The sequence below is a fragment of the Mus musculus genome, chromosome 13 (genome assembly GCF_000001635.26).
Source record: "Mus musculus strain C57BL/6J chromosome 13, GRCm38.p6 C57BL/6J".
Classification (NCBI taxonomy): Eukaryota; Metazoa; Chordata; class Mammalia; order Rodentia; family Muridae; genus Mus; species Mus musculus.
Window position 1 is genome coordinate 77,937,669 of NC_000079.6, and position 14,795 is coordinate 77,952,463.

At 40.4% G+C, this 14,795-nt stretch overlaps 1 protein-coding gene across 12 annotated transcripts in view; it reads left to right on the forward strand.

The window, feature by feature from the left end:
- The window catches only part of Fam172a (family with sequence similarity 172, member A), a 457,564-nt gene that overhangs the window by 228,992 nt on the left and 213,777 nt on the right, over nucleotides 1–14,795 (forward strand). For 8 of the 12 annotated variants that reach the window (XR_001780804.2, NR_028109.1, XM_006517352.3 and 5 more), the window contains one exon: nucleotides 14,317–14,436. The exons of the other annotated variants lie outside the window; for them this stretch is intronic. Coding sequence is in view for 6 of the 8 variants with exons in the window: in XM_006517352.3 (XP_006517415.1) it covers nucleotides 14,317–14,436 (120 nt within the window). In the remaining 2 variants the exon portion in view is untranslated. The remainder of the gene's footprint in view (nucleotides 1–14,316; nucleotides 14,437–14,795) is intronic. 12 annotated transcript variants of the gene reach the window in all.

Here is a 14,795-nt window from a genome sequence, read left to right on the forward strand (position 1 = left end):
TGACTAGTTGTGGGTCTCTGTAATAGTCTCCAGATTGCGGAAACCTCACAAGGCCTTATCCCTAGATGAAGAGCTACCAGCAATCAACAGCTGCCAAGAAAGGGAGAATCTGTCCTTTCTAGGAATGTGTCTCAAGAAAACTTTTCAGTCCTAATAGATCAGTCCTGAATACATACACATCTAATCACCACTAAATGAATCTAATAGGCTATATGTGTATCTGTGTGTATATGTATGTGTATGTAACAATAATGATTAAAAAGATGGTGGTCATGAAGTTTAGAGGGAGTTGGGAGTGATAGAGATGAGTGAAAACGCAGACATGACTCCCTCTAGTTGAGCAGATTTTTATTATACCTCAGAGGAACAGCCAGAGGCATCTAGAACACTCCACACTGAACATGGCCAGTAGGTTGAACCAGGGCATGAGGGGCAGAGGGTTTGGAGAGACAGCAAGAGAGGAGAGGAGAGGAGAGGAGAGGAACAAGAGGCCAAGAGAGGAGCCAGGGGCCAAGAAAGTGATTAGTTAGCCAAAATGGCTGGGGTTACAGAGAACAAGAGAAGCTGGGAGAAGGGGAAGCAGAGTTCTGGGGCTGGAGAGGTCTAGGGTTGATGGTGAGGGTGAAAAGACAGGGCTATTCTCTGAGAGCCTGACAGCCAAGGGTCCAATTCTGTATGTTACTAGATAGCTCAGTTAGCCATTTGTCCTGGCTTTCTTCGAGTCTCACTGAACAATTATAAATTATGGAGAATCAGTCTTCTTAAGGGTGTGAGTCCCCAATAGGTCACCTATGCTCCAGTAAAGACATATATCCAAGAGTATAAGTGGAGAAGTCTAGGGATAGGAAGCCTACCTAGTTTTCTGACAGGCATGGCCTGTGTTTGGGCAGGGGGTGGGACATAGTGATTAAGGCATTAGGGACAGCTGAGAATTTGGTCTGTCAGAAACTAGAGATTGGAGGTTGGTGTAGGGAAATGTTTACCTAAGAGATTGGAGAGAGTAGGGATGGACTGGGGCAGGCAGCCTACCTGAACTTCTCAAATACCTGGCCTGTGGTTGGGCAGGGAGTGTCTGCTAATGGAAAGCAAGAGAATGGGGGAGGAGGCAATGCATGAATGGATAGACTACCTGGTTTTCTATCATCAAATTCTTTTTCTTTTCCTTTTTTTTATTAGCTACTTTATTTACATTTCAAATGTTATTCCCTTTCCTAGTTTCCCTCTGAAAATCCCCTATCCCCTCCGCCCCTCCCCCTACTCCCCAACCCACCCACTCCCTCTTCCTGGCCCTGGCATTCCCCTATACTGGGGCATAGAACCTTTACAGGACTTACGGCCTCTCCTCCCATTGATGACCAACTAGGCCATCTTCAGCTACATATCCCATTAGAGCCACATGTACCACCATGTGTTTTCTTTGATTGGTGGTATAGTTCCAAGGAACTCTAGGGGTACTGCTTATTTCATATTTTGATGTTCCTCCTATGGGGCTTCAGACCCCTTCACCTCCTAGGGGAGCTCTCCAGTTCCTTCATTGGGGACCTTGTGCTCTGTCCAATGGATAATTGTGAGCATCCACTTCTGTATTTGCCAGGCACTGACAAAGGCCCCCAGGAGACAGCTATATCAGGCTCCTGTCAGCAGGCTCTTGTTGGCATCTGCCATAGTGTCTGGATTTGGTGGTTGTTTATGGGATGGATCCCCAAGTGGGGCAGTCTCTACTCTGAACTTTGTCTCTTTAACTCCTTCCATGGATATTTTGTTCCCCCTTCTAAGAGGATTCTGAGCTTCTGGGCTAATATCCGCTTATCAGTAAGTGCATATCATGTGTGTTCTTTTTTTATTATTAGGTATTTTCCTCATTTATATTTCCAATGCTATCCCAGAAGTCCCCCATACCCTCCCACCCTACCCCCTACCCACTCATTCCCACTTTTTGGCCCTGGTGTTCCCCTGTACTGGGGCATATAAAGTTTGCAAGTCCAATGGGCCTCTCTTTCTAGTGATGGCCGACTGGGCCATCTTTTGATACATATGCAGCTAGAGTCAAGAGCTCTGGGGTACTGGTTAGTTCATAATGTTGTTCCACCTATAGGGTTGCAGATCCCTTTAGCTCCTTGGGTATTTTCTCTAGCTCCTCCATTGGGGGCCCTGTGATCCATCCAATAGCTGACTGTGAGCATCCACTTATGTGTTTGCTAGGCCCTGGCATAGTCTCACTAGAGACAGCTATATCAGGGTCTCATGTGTGTTCTTTTTTGATTGGTTTACCTCACTCAAGATGATATCCTCCAGATCCATCCATTTGTCTAAGAATTTCATAAACTCATTGTTTTTAATAACTGAGTAGTACTCCATTGTGTAAATGTACCACCTTCTCTGTATCCATTCCTCTGTTTAAGGATATCTAGATGCTTTCCAGCTTCTGGCTGTTATAAATAAGGCTGCTATGAACAAAGTGGAGCATATGTCCTTATTGCATGTTGGAACATCTTCTGGGTATATGCCCAGGAGTGGTATTGCTTGATCTTCCAGTAGAACTATGTCCAGTTTTCTGAGAAATCTTCAAACTGATTTCCAGACTTTTAGTACAGCTTGCAATCCCACCAGCAATGGAGAAGTGTTCCTTGTTCTTCACATCCTGGCCAGCATCTGCTGTCACCCAAATTTTTGATCTTAGCCATTCTGACTGGTGTGAGGTGGAATCTCAGGGTTGTTTTGATTTGCATTTCCCTGATGATTAAGGATGTTGAACATTATTTTAGGTGTTTCTCAGCCATTCTGTGTTCCTCAGCTGAGAATTCTTTGTTTAGCTCTGTACTCCCTTTTTTAATAGGGTTATTTGGTTTTCTGGAGTCCCAACTTCTTGAGTTCTTTATATATATTGGATATTAGACCACTATCAAATATAGGATTGGTAAAGATCTTTTTGTAATCTGTTGGTTGCCTTTTGGTCTTATTGACAGTGTCCTTTGTCTTACAGAAGCTGTGCAATTTTATGAGGTCCCATTTGTCTACTCTTAACCTTATAGCACAAGCCATTGGTGTTCTGTTCAGGAATCATCCCTGTGCCCATATCTTTGAGGCTCTTTTCCACTTTCTTCTCTATAAGTTTCAGTGTCTCTGGTTTTATGTGGAGTTCTTTGATCCACTTAGATTTGACCTTAGTACAAGGAGATAGGAATGGATCAATTCACATTGTTCTACATGCTAACCTCCAGTTCACCTAGCACCATTTGTTGAAAATACTGTCTTCTTTCCACTGAATGGTTTTAGCTCCTTTATCAAAGATCAAGTGTCCATAGGTGTGTGGGTTCATTTCTAAGTTTTCAATTCTGTTCCATTGATCTACCTGTCTGTCACTGTATCAGTACCATGCAATTTTATTACAATTGTTCTGTAGTACAGGTTGAGGTCCTGCATGGTGATTCCACCAGAGGTTCTTTTATTGTTGAGAATAGTTTTTGCTATCCTAGGTTTTTTGTTATTCCAGAGAATTTTCAAATTACCCTTTCTAATTCTGTGAAGAACTGAGTTGGAATTTTGTTGGGGATTGCATTGAATCTGTAGATTGCTTTCAGCAAGATGCCCATTTTAACTATATTAATCCTGACATCTATGAGCATGGGAGATCTTTCCATCTTCTGAGATCTTCGTATTCTTTCTTAGAGACTTGAAGTTCTTATCATACAGATCTTTCACTTGCTTAGTTATAATCACACCAAGGTATTTTATATTATTTGTGACTATTGTGAAGGGTGTTGTTTCCCTAATTTCTTTCTCAGCCTGTTTATCCTTTGTGTAGAGAAAGGCCATTGATTAGAGTTAATTTTGTATCCAGCTACTTTGCTGAGTTGTTTATCAGGTTTAGGAGTTCTCTGGTGGAATGGAGTCACTTCTGTATACTATCATATCATAGTGATATTTTGAGTTCTTCCTGTCCAATTTGTATTCCTTTGATCTTTTTTTTTTTTTTCTAATTGCTCTTGCTAGGACTTCTAGTACTACATTGAATAGGTATGGAAAAGTGGGCAGCCTTGTCTAGTCCCTGATTTTAGTGGGATTGCTTCCAGCTTCTCTCCATTTACTTTGATGTTGGTTACTGGTTTGCTGTAGATTGCTTTTATCATGTTTAGGTATGGGCCTTGAATTCCTGATCTTTCCAAGACTTTTTTCATGAAGGGGTGTTGGATTTTGTCAAATGCTTTCTCAGCATCTAATGAGATGATCTTGTGGTTTTTGTCTTTGAGTTTGTTTATATAGTGGATTACGTTGATGGAATTCCATATAGTGAACCATCCTTGAATTCCTGGGATGAAGCCTACTTGATCATTTTGGATAATCATTTTGATGTATCCTTGGATCCTGTTTTTGAATATGTTATTGAGTATTTTTGCATTGATATTCATAAGGGAAATTGGTCTGAAGTTCTCTTTCTTTGTTGGGTCTTTGTGTGGTTTAGGTATCAGAGTAATTATGGCTTCATAGAATGTAATCGGTAGAGTACCGTCTGTTTCTATTTTGTGGAATAGTTTGAGGAACATTGGAATTAGGTCTTCTTTGAAGGTCTGATAGAACTCTGCACTAAACCCATCTGGTGCTACGCTTTTTTTTTTTTTTTTTGGTTTTGAGACTATTAATGATTATTTCTATTTCTTTAGGAGATGTGGGACTGTTTAAATCATCAATCTGATCCTTATTTAACTTTGATACCTGGTATCTGTCTAGGAAATTGTCCATTTCATCCAGGTTTTCCAGTTTTGTTGAGTATAGCCTTTTGTAGTAGGATCAGATGGTTTTTTGGATTTCCTCAGATTCTGTTGTTATGTCTCCCTTTTTTATTCTTGATTTTGTTAATTAGGATACTGTCCCTGTGTCCTCTAGTTAGTCTGGCTAGGGGTTAATCTATCTTGTTGATTTTTTTCAAAGAACCAGCTTCTGGTTTGTTTGATTCTTTGTATAGTTCTTTTTGTTTCCACTTGGTTTATTTTAGCCCTGTCTTTGATTATTTCCTACTGTCTACTCCTCTTGGGTGAATTTGCTTCCTTTTGTTCTAGAGCTTTTAGGTGTACTGTCAAGTTGCTATTAGTGTAGTGTGGACCCACTTTAGAGAGACACGGGAGAGAATAGAAATCTCCACTGTGTCCAGGGATCTGAGCACTCCCTGGAGGCAAGCTCTCCTCTGGCTGAAAGGTGCACAAAGGACTGAGGGTCAACTCTGCCTCCTGTCTACAGATGTAAGCCTAAAGGACTCTGTCCCAGATGCTCTGCTTTTATGTGGCCTGTGCTCTCCTGAGTGGACCCACCCTAGAGAATCACTGGAGAGAATCCAGTGCTCTCTTTAAATGCAGACATGTTGAATTTTCAGTAAGTAAACCTATTTTTTACATTCAAGATATTTTTTCAAGTGAACCTGCCCCATATGATATAGTATTTACGTTAATAATTTATCATGCCCTTGTATTTAAGGCCTTTTGCTCTTTGGGTCATTGTTAATAGATGTCCTTCCAGAGTATAATGCCTGTATGCTTTGACTTTTAAATTTGGAATTTTTAAATATCTTCATATTTATTGCATTTTATCTTGCTTTTTCTAAATGACTTTTACATATAAAATTTAAATTATAGGAGCACTCATTTTGTAACTTTTTATTTATTTATTTATTTTGGTTTCTTGAGACAGGGTTTTTCCATGTAGCCCTGACTGTGTTGGAACTTACTCTGTAGACCAGGCTGGCCTCGAACTCAGAAATCTGCTTGTCTCTGCCTCCCAAGTGCTCGGATTAAAGGTGTGAGCCACCACTGCCGGGCTCATTTTATAACTTTGAAGCAACAGTTTGCTGAAGAGAAATCTGTCAAATTTGGCAGTGGTTCAGAAAATATGTGAACCTGTCACTGTAAGCAGTCTCAAAGGGCAAAATGCATTACAGGAGCTAATTAACCTTAGAAAATAATTACACAAATATGCAAATATTGTTTCGCTTATTCTATGTGGTATCAGCTCATGAAGTCCATCAGAAGCAGAGCTCACAGTGCTCAGGTGGTGGAGGACCTGGCCTGATTGAGAAGACTTTGCTTGCTGAATCAGGTTTTTGTTTTGTTTTGTTTTGTTTTTTGCATTTAGCAATTGACGATGGCCAGAGTATAGCAGGGAAGGCAGTCTGTGTTCTCAGAACTGCATGCACACTTCCCTGCTGTCCATACCCTGTGGTTTTTGCTACCTGCAAATTCCAGCTGATGTTCTTAGGGCTTTTCATGCATTTCTTTCTTTATATATTCTAAAGCACCTGTAAGTTTCTCAGTACAAACTGTAACTTTATTAAACACTTACAAAATAGATTTTGTTTGTTTCTATTTCTGTATTAGGAAGTCTTTTGAAATCAGTTCAATTTTAAAATGTACTATCACTAACATTCTCTCTAAATACTTTGTAAATGTATTAGGATTATTGGCATAATATGGGTTATAGGTTATGACACAGCATCACCTCATTTAAAAATGAGTCACTGTTATGTCACTAATATAATATTTCAGAATTATATATTTAGAATATGCCCTTTGTATTAATTTTTACACACAACATTTGAAGAAGCTTAAAATTTCATAGAATTTTCTAAGTCATTAAATGATGGAGCTGTAAATAAGTAAACAAACAAAAACCTGGGTTTTGTTTTCTTTTTCCTTTTTTTAACCTTCTAAAGTAGTTATATAGGGCAAAGATTTAGTCTCCTTTCTTGCCATTTAAAATTAATCCTTTGAATATTAAATAAAGCTTTTTAATTGCTCAAGATTCTTAGAATAAATGATGGTTTAGAGTTCTCTAAGGCTCAGAGAACATTGTGGAAAAGGACTCAAAGGAATGTAAGAGCCAGAGAATAGGGGTATGACATTCCCATTGCAACTAGATCTCACAGAGCTGCAATTGTGGGCAGTAGACCTGCATTAAACTGGACGTGGCAAGGACAGTAGAGGATTGGGGTGAGGCTCCTGGGACTCCATCCCTCCCTGCTGAGCTATTGGCTACTATTGGATACTAAGGCAGGGGCAATTATTATCTTCACTTATATAAGTAAAAGTAAGCCCATCAGGTTCCAATGGATAGTTCCACACTCATCACCACCCAGATTATCTGTGTTAAAATTAATGTTTCATAAAATAAAACAAGAAGGCATGAAAGTGGGAAAGGAACATGTAAGAAGTGGAGGGTTCCAGAGGTGAGAGGGAAGAAATAGGGTGTGAGAGTAGACAAAATGCTGTGTGTGTGTGTGTGTCAAACAACCAACTTAGTAAACAAAACAGAAATAAGTAATACTTTGATTATTAAAGCTATTTAATTGTATATTACTAATACTTCGAATAGGAAGGCATGTATCACCTTTGCTGTTCTTTGCTATTCATGGTCTGATATTTCTGTCAGTTATCCTTGTCCTCGGTGCCACTGTTTACTTCCTCATTGACACATCAGTAGTCTCACACTGTTCCACTACTCTAGCTCTTCTGATTGTGCGTTGTCTTGGATTCCTGTTGGTGATCATGCTATTGGCCTTGCTCTTTTTTTTTTAATTAATATTTTTAATTACATATATTCCTCAATTACATTTTCAATGCTATCCCAGAAGTCCCCCATACCCTCCCCCCCACTTCCCTACCCACTCATTCCCATTTTTTTTTTGCCCTGGCGTTCCCCTGTACTGGGGCATATAAAGTTTGCAAGTCCAATGGGCCTCTGTTTCCAGTGATGGCCGACTAGGCCATCTTTTGATACATATGCAGCTAGAGTCAAGAGCTCCGGGGTACTGGTTAGTTCATAATGATGTTCCACCTATAGGGTTGCAGATTCCTTTAGCTCCTTGGGTACTTTCTCTAGCTCCTCCATTGGGAGCCCTGTGATCCATCCAATAGCTGACTGTGAGCATCCACTTCTTTGTTTGCTAGGCCCCGGCATAGTCTCACAAGAGACAGCTACATCTGGGTCCTTTCGATAAAATCTTGCTAGGGTATGCAATGGTGTCAGCTTTTGGATGCTGATTATGGGGTGGATCCCTGGATATGGCAGTCTCTAGATGGTCCATCCTTTCGTCTCAGCTCCAAACTGTGTCTCTGTAACTCCTTCCATGGGTGTTTTGTTCCCAATTCTAAGGAGGGGCATAGTGTCCACACTTCAGTCTTCATTCTTCTTGAGTTTCATGTGTTTAGCAAATTGTATCTTATATCTTGGGAATCCTAGGTTTGGGGCTAATATCCACTTATCAGTGAGTACATATTGTGTGAGTTCCTTTGTGAATGTGTTACCTCACTCAGGATGATGCCTTCCAGGTCCATCCATTTGGCTAGGAATTTCATAAATTCATTCTTTTTAATAGCTGAGTAGTACTCCATTGTGTAGATGTACCACATTTTCTGTATCCATTCCTCTGTTGAGGGGCATCTGGGTTCTTTCCAGCTTCTGGCTATTATAAATAAGGCTGCTATGAACATAGTGGAGCATGTGTCCTTCTTACCAGTTGGGGCATCTTCTGGATATATGCCCAGGAGAGGTATTGCTGGATCCTCCGGTAGTACTATGTCCAATTTTCTGACGAACCGCCAGACTGATTTCCAGAGTGGTTGTACAAGCTTGCAATCCCACCAATAATGGAGGAGTGTTCCTCTTTCTCCACATCCACGCCAGCATCTGCTGTCACCTGAATTTTTGATCTTAGCCATTCTGACTGGTGTGAGGTGGAATCTCAGGGTTGTTTTGATTTGCATTTCCCTGATGATTAAGGATGTTGAACATTTTTTCAGGTGCTTCTCTGCCATTCGGTATTCCTCAGGTGAGAATCCTTTGTTCAGTTCTGAGCCCCATTTTTTAATGGGGTTATTCGATTTTCTGAAGTCCACCTTCTTGAGTTCTTTATATATGTTGGATATTAGTCCCCTATCTGATTTAGGATAGGTAAAGATCCTTTCCCAATCTGTTGGTGGTCTTTTTGTCTTAGTGACGGTGTCTTTTGCCTTGCAGAAACTTTGGAGTTTCATTAGGTCCCATTTGTCAATTCTCGATCTTACAGCACATGCCATTGCTGTTCTGTTCAGGAATTTTTCCCCTGTGCCCATATTTTCAAGGCTTTTCCCCACTTTCTCCTCTATAAGTTTCAGTGTCTCTGGTTTTATGTGAAGTTCCTTGATCCATTTAGATTTGACCTTAGTACAAGGAGATAAGTATGGATCGATTCGCATTCTTCTACATGATAACAACCAGTTGTGCCAACACCAATTGTTGAAAATGCTGTCTTTCATCCACTGGATGGTTTTAGCTCCCTTGTCGAAGATCAAGCGACCATAGGTGTGTGGGTTCATTTCTGGGTCTTCAATTCTATTCCATTGGTCTACTTGTCTGTCTCTATACCAGTACCATGCAGTTTTTATCACAATTGTTCTGTAGTAAAGCTTTAGGTCAGGCATGGTGATTCCACCAGAGGTTCTTTTATCCTTGAGAAGACTTTTTGCTATCCTAGGTTTTTTGTTATTCCAGATGAATTTGCAAATTGCTCCTTCTAATTCGTTGAAGAATTGAGTTGGAATTTTGATGGGGATTGCCTTGAATCTGTAGATTGCTTTTGGCAAGATAGCCATTTTTACAATGTTTATCCTGCCAATCCATGAGCATGGGAGATCTTTCCATCTTCTGAGATCTTCTTTTATTTCTTTCTTCAAAGATTTGAAGTTTTTATCATACAGATCTTTCACCTCCTTAGTTGGAGTCACGCCAAGATATTTTATACTATTTGTGACTATTGAGAAGGGTGTTGTTTCCCTAATTTCTTTCTCAGCCTGTTTATTCTTTGTATAGAGAAAGGCCATTGACTTGTTTGAGTTTATTTTATATCCAGCTACTTCACTGAAGCTGTTTATCAGGTTTAGGAGTTCTCTGGTAGAATTTTTAGGGTCACTTATATATACTTTCATATCATCTGCAAAAAGTGATATTTTGACTTCCTCTTTTCCAATTTGTATCCCCTTGATCTCCTTTTGTTGTCGAATTGCTCTGGCTAATACTTCAAGTAGTATGTTGAAAAGGTAGGGAGAAAGTGGGCAGCCTTGTCTAGTCCCTGATTTTAGTGGGATTGCTTCCAGCTTCTCTCCATTTACTTTGATGTTGGCTACTGGTTTGCTGTAGATTGCTTTTATCATGTTTAGGTATGGGCCTTGAATTCCTGATCTTTCCAAAACTTTTATCATGAATGGGTGTTGGATCTTGTCAAATGCTTTTTCTGCATCTAACGAGATGATCATGTGGTTTTTGTCTTTGAGTTTGTTTATATAATGGATTACATTGATGGATTTTCGTATATTAAACCATCCCTGCATTCCTGGAATAAAACCTACTTGGTCAGGATGGATGATTGCTTTAATGTGTTCTTGGATTAGGTTAGCAAGAATTTTATTGAGGATTTTTGCATCGATATTCATAAGAGAAATTGGTCTGAAGTTCTCTATCTTTGTTGAGTCTTTCTGTGGTTTAGGTATCAGAGTAATAGTGGCTTCATAAAATGAGTTGGGTAGAGTACCTTCTACTTCTATTTTGTGAAATAGTTTGTGCAGAACTGGAATTAGATCTTCTTTGAAGGTCTGATAGAACTCTGCACTAAACCCGTCTGGCCCTGGGCTTTTTTTGGCTGGGAGACTATTAATAACTGCTTCTATTTTTTTAGTTGATATGGGACTGTTTAGATGGTCAACTTGATCCTGACTCAACTTTGGTACCTGGTATCTGTCCAGAAATTTGTCCAATTCGTCCAGGTTTTCCAGTTTTGTTGAGTATAACCTTTTGTAGAAGGATCTGATGGTGTTTTGGATCTCTTCAGGATCTGTTGTTATGTCTCCCTTTTCATTTCTGATTTTGTTAATTAGGATTTTGTCCCTGTGCCCTTTAGTGAGTCTAGCTAAGGGTTTATCTATATTGTTGATGTTCTCAAAGAACCAACTCCTCCTTTGGTTAATTCTTTGAATAGTTCTTCTTGTTTCCACTTGGTTGATTTCACTACTGAGTTTGATTATTTCCTGCAGTCTACTCCTCTTGGGTGAATTTGCTTCCTTTTTTTCTAGAGCTTTTAGATGTGTTGTCAAGCTGCTAGTATATGCTCTCTCCCGTTTCTTCTTGGAGGCACTCAGAGCTATGAGTTTCCCTCTTAGAAATACTTTCATTGTGTCCCAAAGGTTTGGGTACATTGTGGCTTCATTTTCATTAAACTCTAAAAAGTCTTTAATTTCTTTCTTTATTCCTTCCTTGACCAAGGTATCATTGAGAAGAGTGTTGTTCAGTTTCCACGTGAATGTTGGCTTTCCATTATTTATGTTGTTATTGAAGATCAGTCTTAGGCCATGGTGGTCTGATAGGATACATGGGACAATTTCAATATTTTTGTATCTGTTGAGGCCTGCTTTGTGACCAATTATATGGTCAATTTTGGAGAAGGTCCCGTGAGGTGCTGAGAAGAAGGTATATCCTTTTGTTTTAGGATAAAATGTTCTGTAGATATCTGTCAGGTCCATTTGTTTCATAACTTCTGTTAGTTTCACTGTGTCCCTGTTTAGTTTCTGTTTCCACAATCTGTCCATTGATGAAAGTGGTGTGTTGAAGTCTCCCACTATTATTGTGTGAGGTGCAATGTGTGCTTTGAGCTTTACTAAATTGTCTTTAATGACTGTGGCTGCCCTTGCATTTGGAGTGTAGCTATTCAGAATTGAGAGTTCCTCTTGGAGGATTTTACCTTTGATGAGTATTAAGTGTCCCTCCTTGTCTTTCTTGATAACTTTGGGTTGGAAGTCGATTTTATCTGATATTAGAATGGCTACTCCAGCTTGTTTCTTCAGACCATTTGCTTGGAAAATTGTTTTCCAGCCTTTCAATCTGAGGTAGTGTCTGTCTTTTTCCCTGAGATGGGTTTCCTGTAAGCAGCAGAATGTTGGGTCCTGTTTGTGTAGCCAGTCTGTTAGTCTATGTCTTTTTATTGGGGAGTTGAGACCATTGATATTAAGAGATATTAAGGAAAAGTAATTGTTGCTTCCTTTTATTTTTGTTGTTAGAGTTGGCATTCTGTTCTTGTGGCTGTCTTCTTTTTGGTTTGTTGAGGGATTACTTTCTTGGTTGTTCTAGGGCGTGATTTCCGTCCTTGTATTGCTTCTTTTCTGTTATTATCCTTTGAAGGGCTGGATTCGTGGAAAGATATTGTGTGAATTTGTATTTGTCGTGGAATACTTTGGTTTCTCCATCTATGGTAATTGAGAGTTTGGCCGGGTATAGTAGCCTGGGCTGGCATTTGTGTTCTCTTAGTGTCTGTATAACATCTGTCCAGGCTCTTCTGGCTTTCATAGTCTCTGGTGAAAAGTCTGGTGTAATTCTGATAGGCCTTCCTTTATATGTTACTCGACCTTTCTCCCTTATTGCTTTTAATATTCTATCTTTATTTAGTGCATTTGTTGTTCTGATTATTATGTGTCGGGAGGAATTTCTTTTCTGGTCCAGTCTACTTGCAGGTCTATAGGCTTCTTGTGTGATCATGGGCATCTCTTTCTTTATGTTTGGGAAGTTTTCTTCAATTATTTTGTTGAAGATATTATCTGGCCCTTTAAGTTGAAAATCTTCATTCTCATCAATTCCTATTATCCGTAGGTTTGGTCTTCTCATTGTGTCCTGGATTTCCTGGATGTTTTGAGTTAGGATCCTTTTGCATTTTGTATTTTCTTTGACTGTTGTGTCGATGTTCTCTATGGAATCTTCTGCACCTGAGATTCTCTCTTCCATTTCTTGTATTCTGTTGCTGATGCTTGTATCTATGGTTCCAGATCTCTTTCCTAGGGTTTCTATCTCCAGCGTTGCCTCGCTTTGGGTTTTCTTTACTGTGTCTACTTCCCTTTTTAGTTCTAGTATGGTTTTGTTCATTTCCGTTACCTGTTTGGATGTGTTTTCCTGTTTTTCCTTAAGGACTTCTACCTGTTTGGCTGTGTTTTCCTGCTTTTCTTTAAGGGCCTGTAACTCTTTAGCAGTGCTCTCCTGTAATTCTTTAAGTGACTTATGAAAGTCCTTCTTGATGTCCTCTATCATCATCATGAGAAATGTTTTAAAATCTGGGTCTAGATTTTCGGTTGTGTTGGGGTGCTCAGGACTAGGCGGGGTGGGAGTGCTGCGTTCTGATGATGGTGAGTGGTCTTGATTTCTGTTAGTAGGATTCTTACGTTTGCCTTTCGCCATCTGGTAATCTCTGAAGCTAGCTGTTATAGTTGTCTCTGTTAAGAGCTTGTTCTTCAGGTGACTCTGTTAGCCTCTATAAGCAGACCTGGGAGGGTAGCACTCTCCTTAGTTTCAGTGGGTAGAGTATTCTCTGCAGGAAAGCTCTCTTCTTGCAGGGAAGGTACCCAGATATCTGGTGTTCGAACCGGACTCCTGGCAGAAGTTGTGTTCCACTCACTAGAGGTCTTAGGATCCCTTGTGGAATCCTGTGTGGGCCCTTGCGGTGTCCGGGGACTCTGCTGGCAAGGTAGCCCGGGGCTCGAGTGGAATGGAAGGGGCTTGTGCCCCAGGTCAGGCCCGGGTAGTCTGCTTCTCTATGTACTGCAGTCTCAGGTTCCGCGCGATTGGATTGGGGCCAGCTCTGTGTTCCACTCACCAGAGGTCTTAGGATCCAGTGGGGAATCCTGTGTGGGCCCTTGCGGGTGTCAGGCAACTTCGCTGGCAAGGAAGCCCGGGGCTCGAGTGGAGCGGAAGGGGTATGTGCCCCAGGTCAGGCCCGGGTAGTCTGCTTCCCTATGTACTGCATTCTCAGGTTCCGCGCGATTGGATTGGGGCCAGCGCTGTGTTCCACTCACCAGAGGTCTTCGGATCCAGTGGGGAATCCTGTGTGGGCCCTTGCGGGTGTCAGGCAACTCTGCTGGCAAGGAAGCCCGGGGCTCGAGTGGAGCGCAAGGGGCTTGTGCCCCAGGTCAGGCCCGGGTAGTCTCCACCATAATGTTTTATTGTGTAATTTGAATATATTAAAGTAGATCTTAATATCTGAGGAATACCTGGATTGTTTCCCTTAAAATTGCACATATTTAATAAGCTGTTTCCAAAGATTACATTTACAGTTAAGCTTAGCAGTAATTTACTAATAGTTTTAATACTAATTTATTCTCTAATTTAAATATTCAATAGAGTTCTTTTGTTTTCTTATTTCTGTGAATGTTCTCTAACCATCTAACCAGCTTATTCTTATGCTGTGTTTGTAAGCATATAATTTAACTGATTACTGTGACAGTCACTGTATAGTCTGCAGTATGTATTTGTTTTTTATAGGAAAATGGTTCTCCTGAAGAGCATGCGGTCTATGTGTGGGACCATTTCATAGCCCAGGCTGCTGCTGAGAATGTGTTCTTTGTGGCTCATAGCTATGGAGGACTTGCTTTTGTTGAACTGGTAAGTACATATTCATTTTTTAAAAGACTTTATTTATTTTACTTATTTTATGTATGAGTATACTGTTGCTCTCTTCAGACACAACAGAAGAGGGCATCAGATCCCATTACAGATACTTGTGAGCCACCATATGGTTGCTGGGAATTGAACTCAGGACCTCTGGAAGAGCAGTAAATGCTCATAACCACTGAGTCATCTCTCCAGTCCACATACTTTATTTTTTAATGTGTGTATGGACATCTCTGTATTTATGTATATCATGTGTGTGCCAATGTCTACCTGGCCACAAAGGGCTAAGTATTCCCCTGGATCTGGAGTTACACAGGACTCTGCTCCAGTGGTGGGGAGGCTCAGTCTGA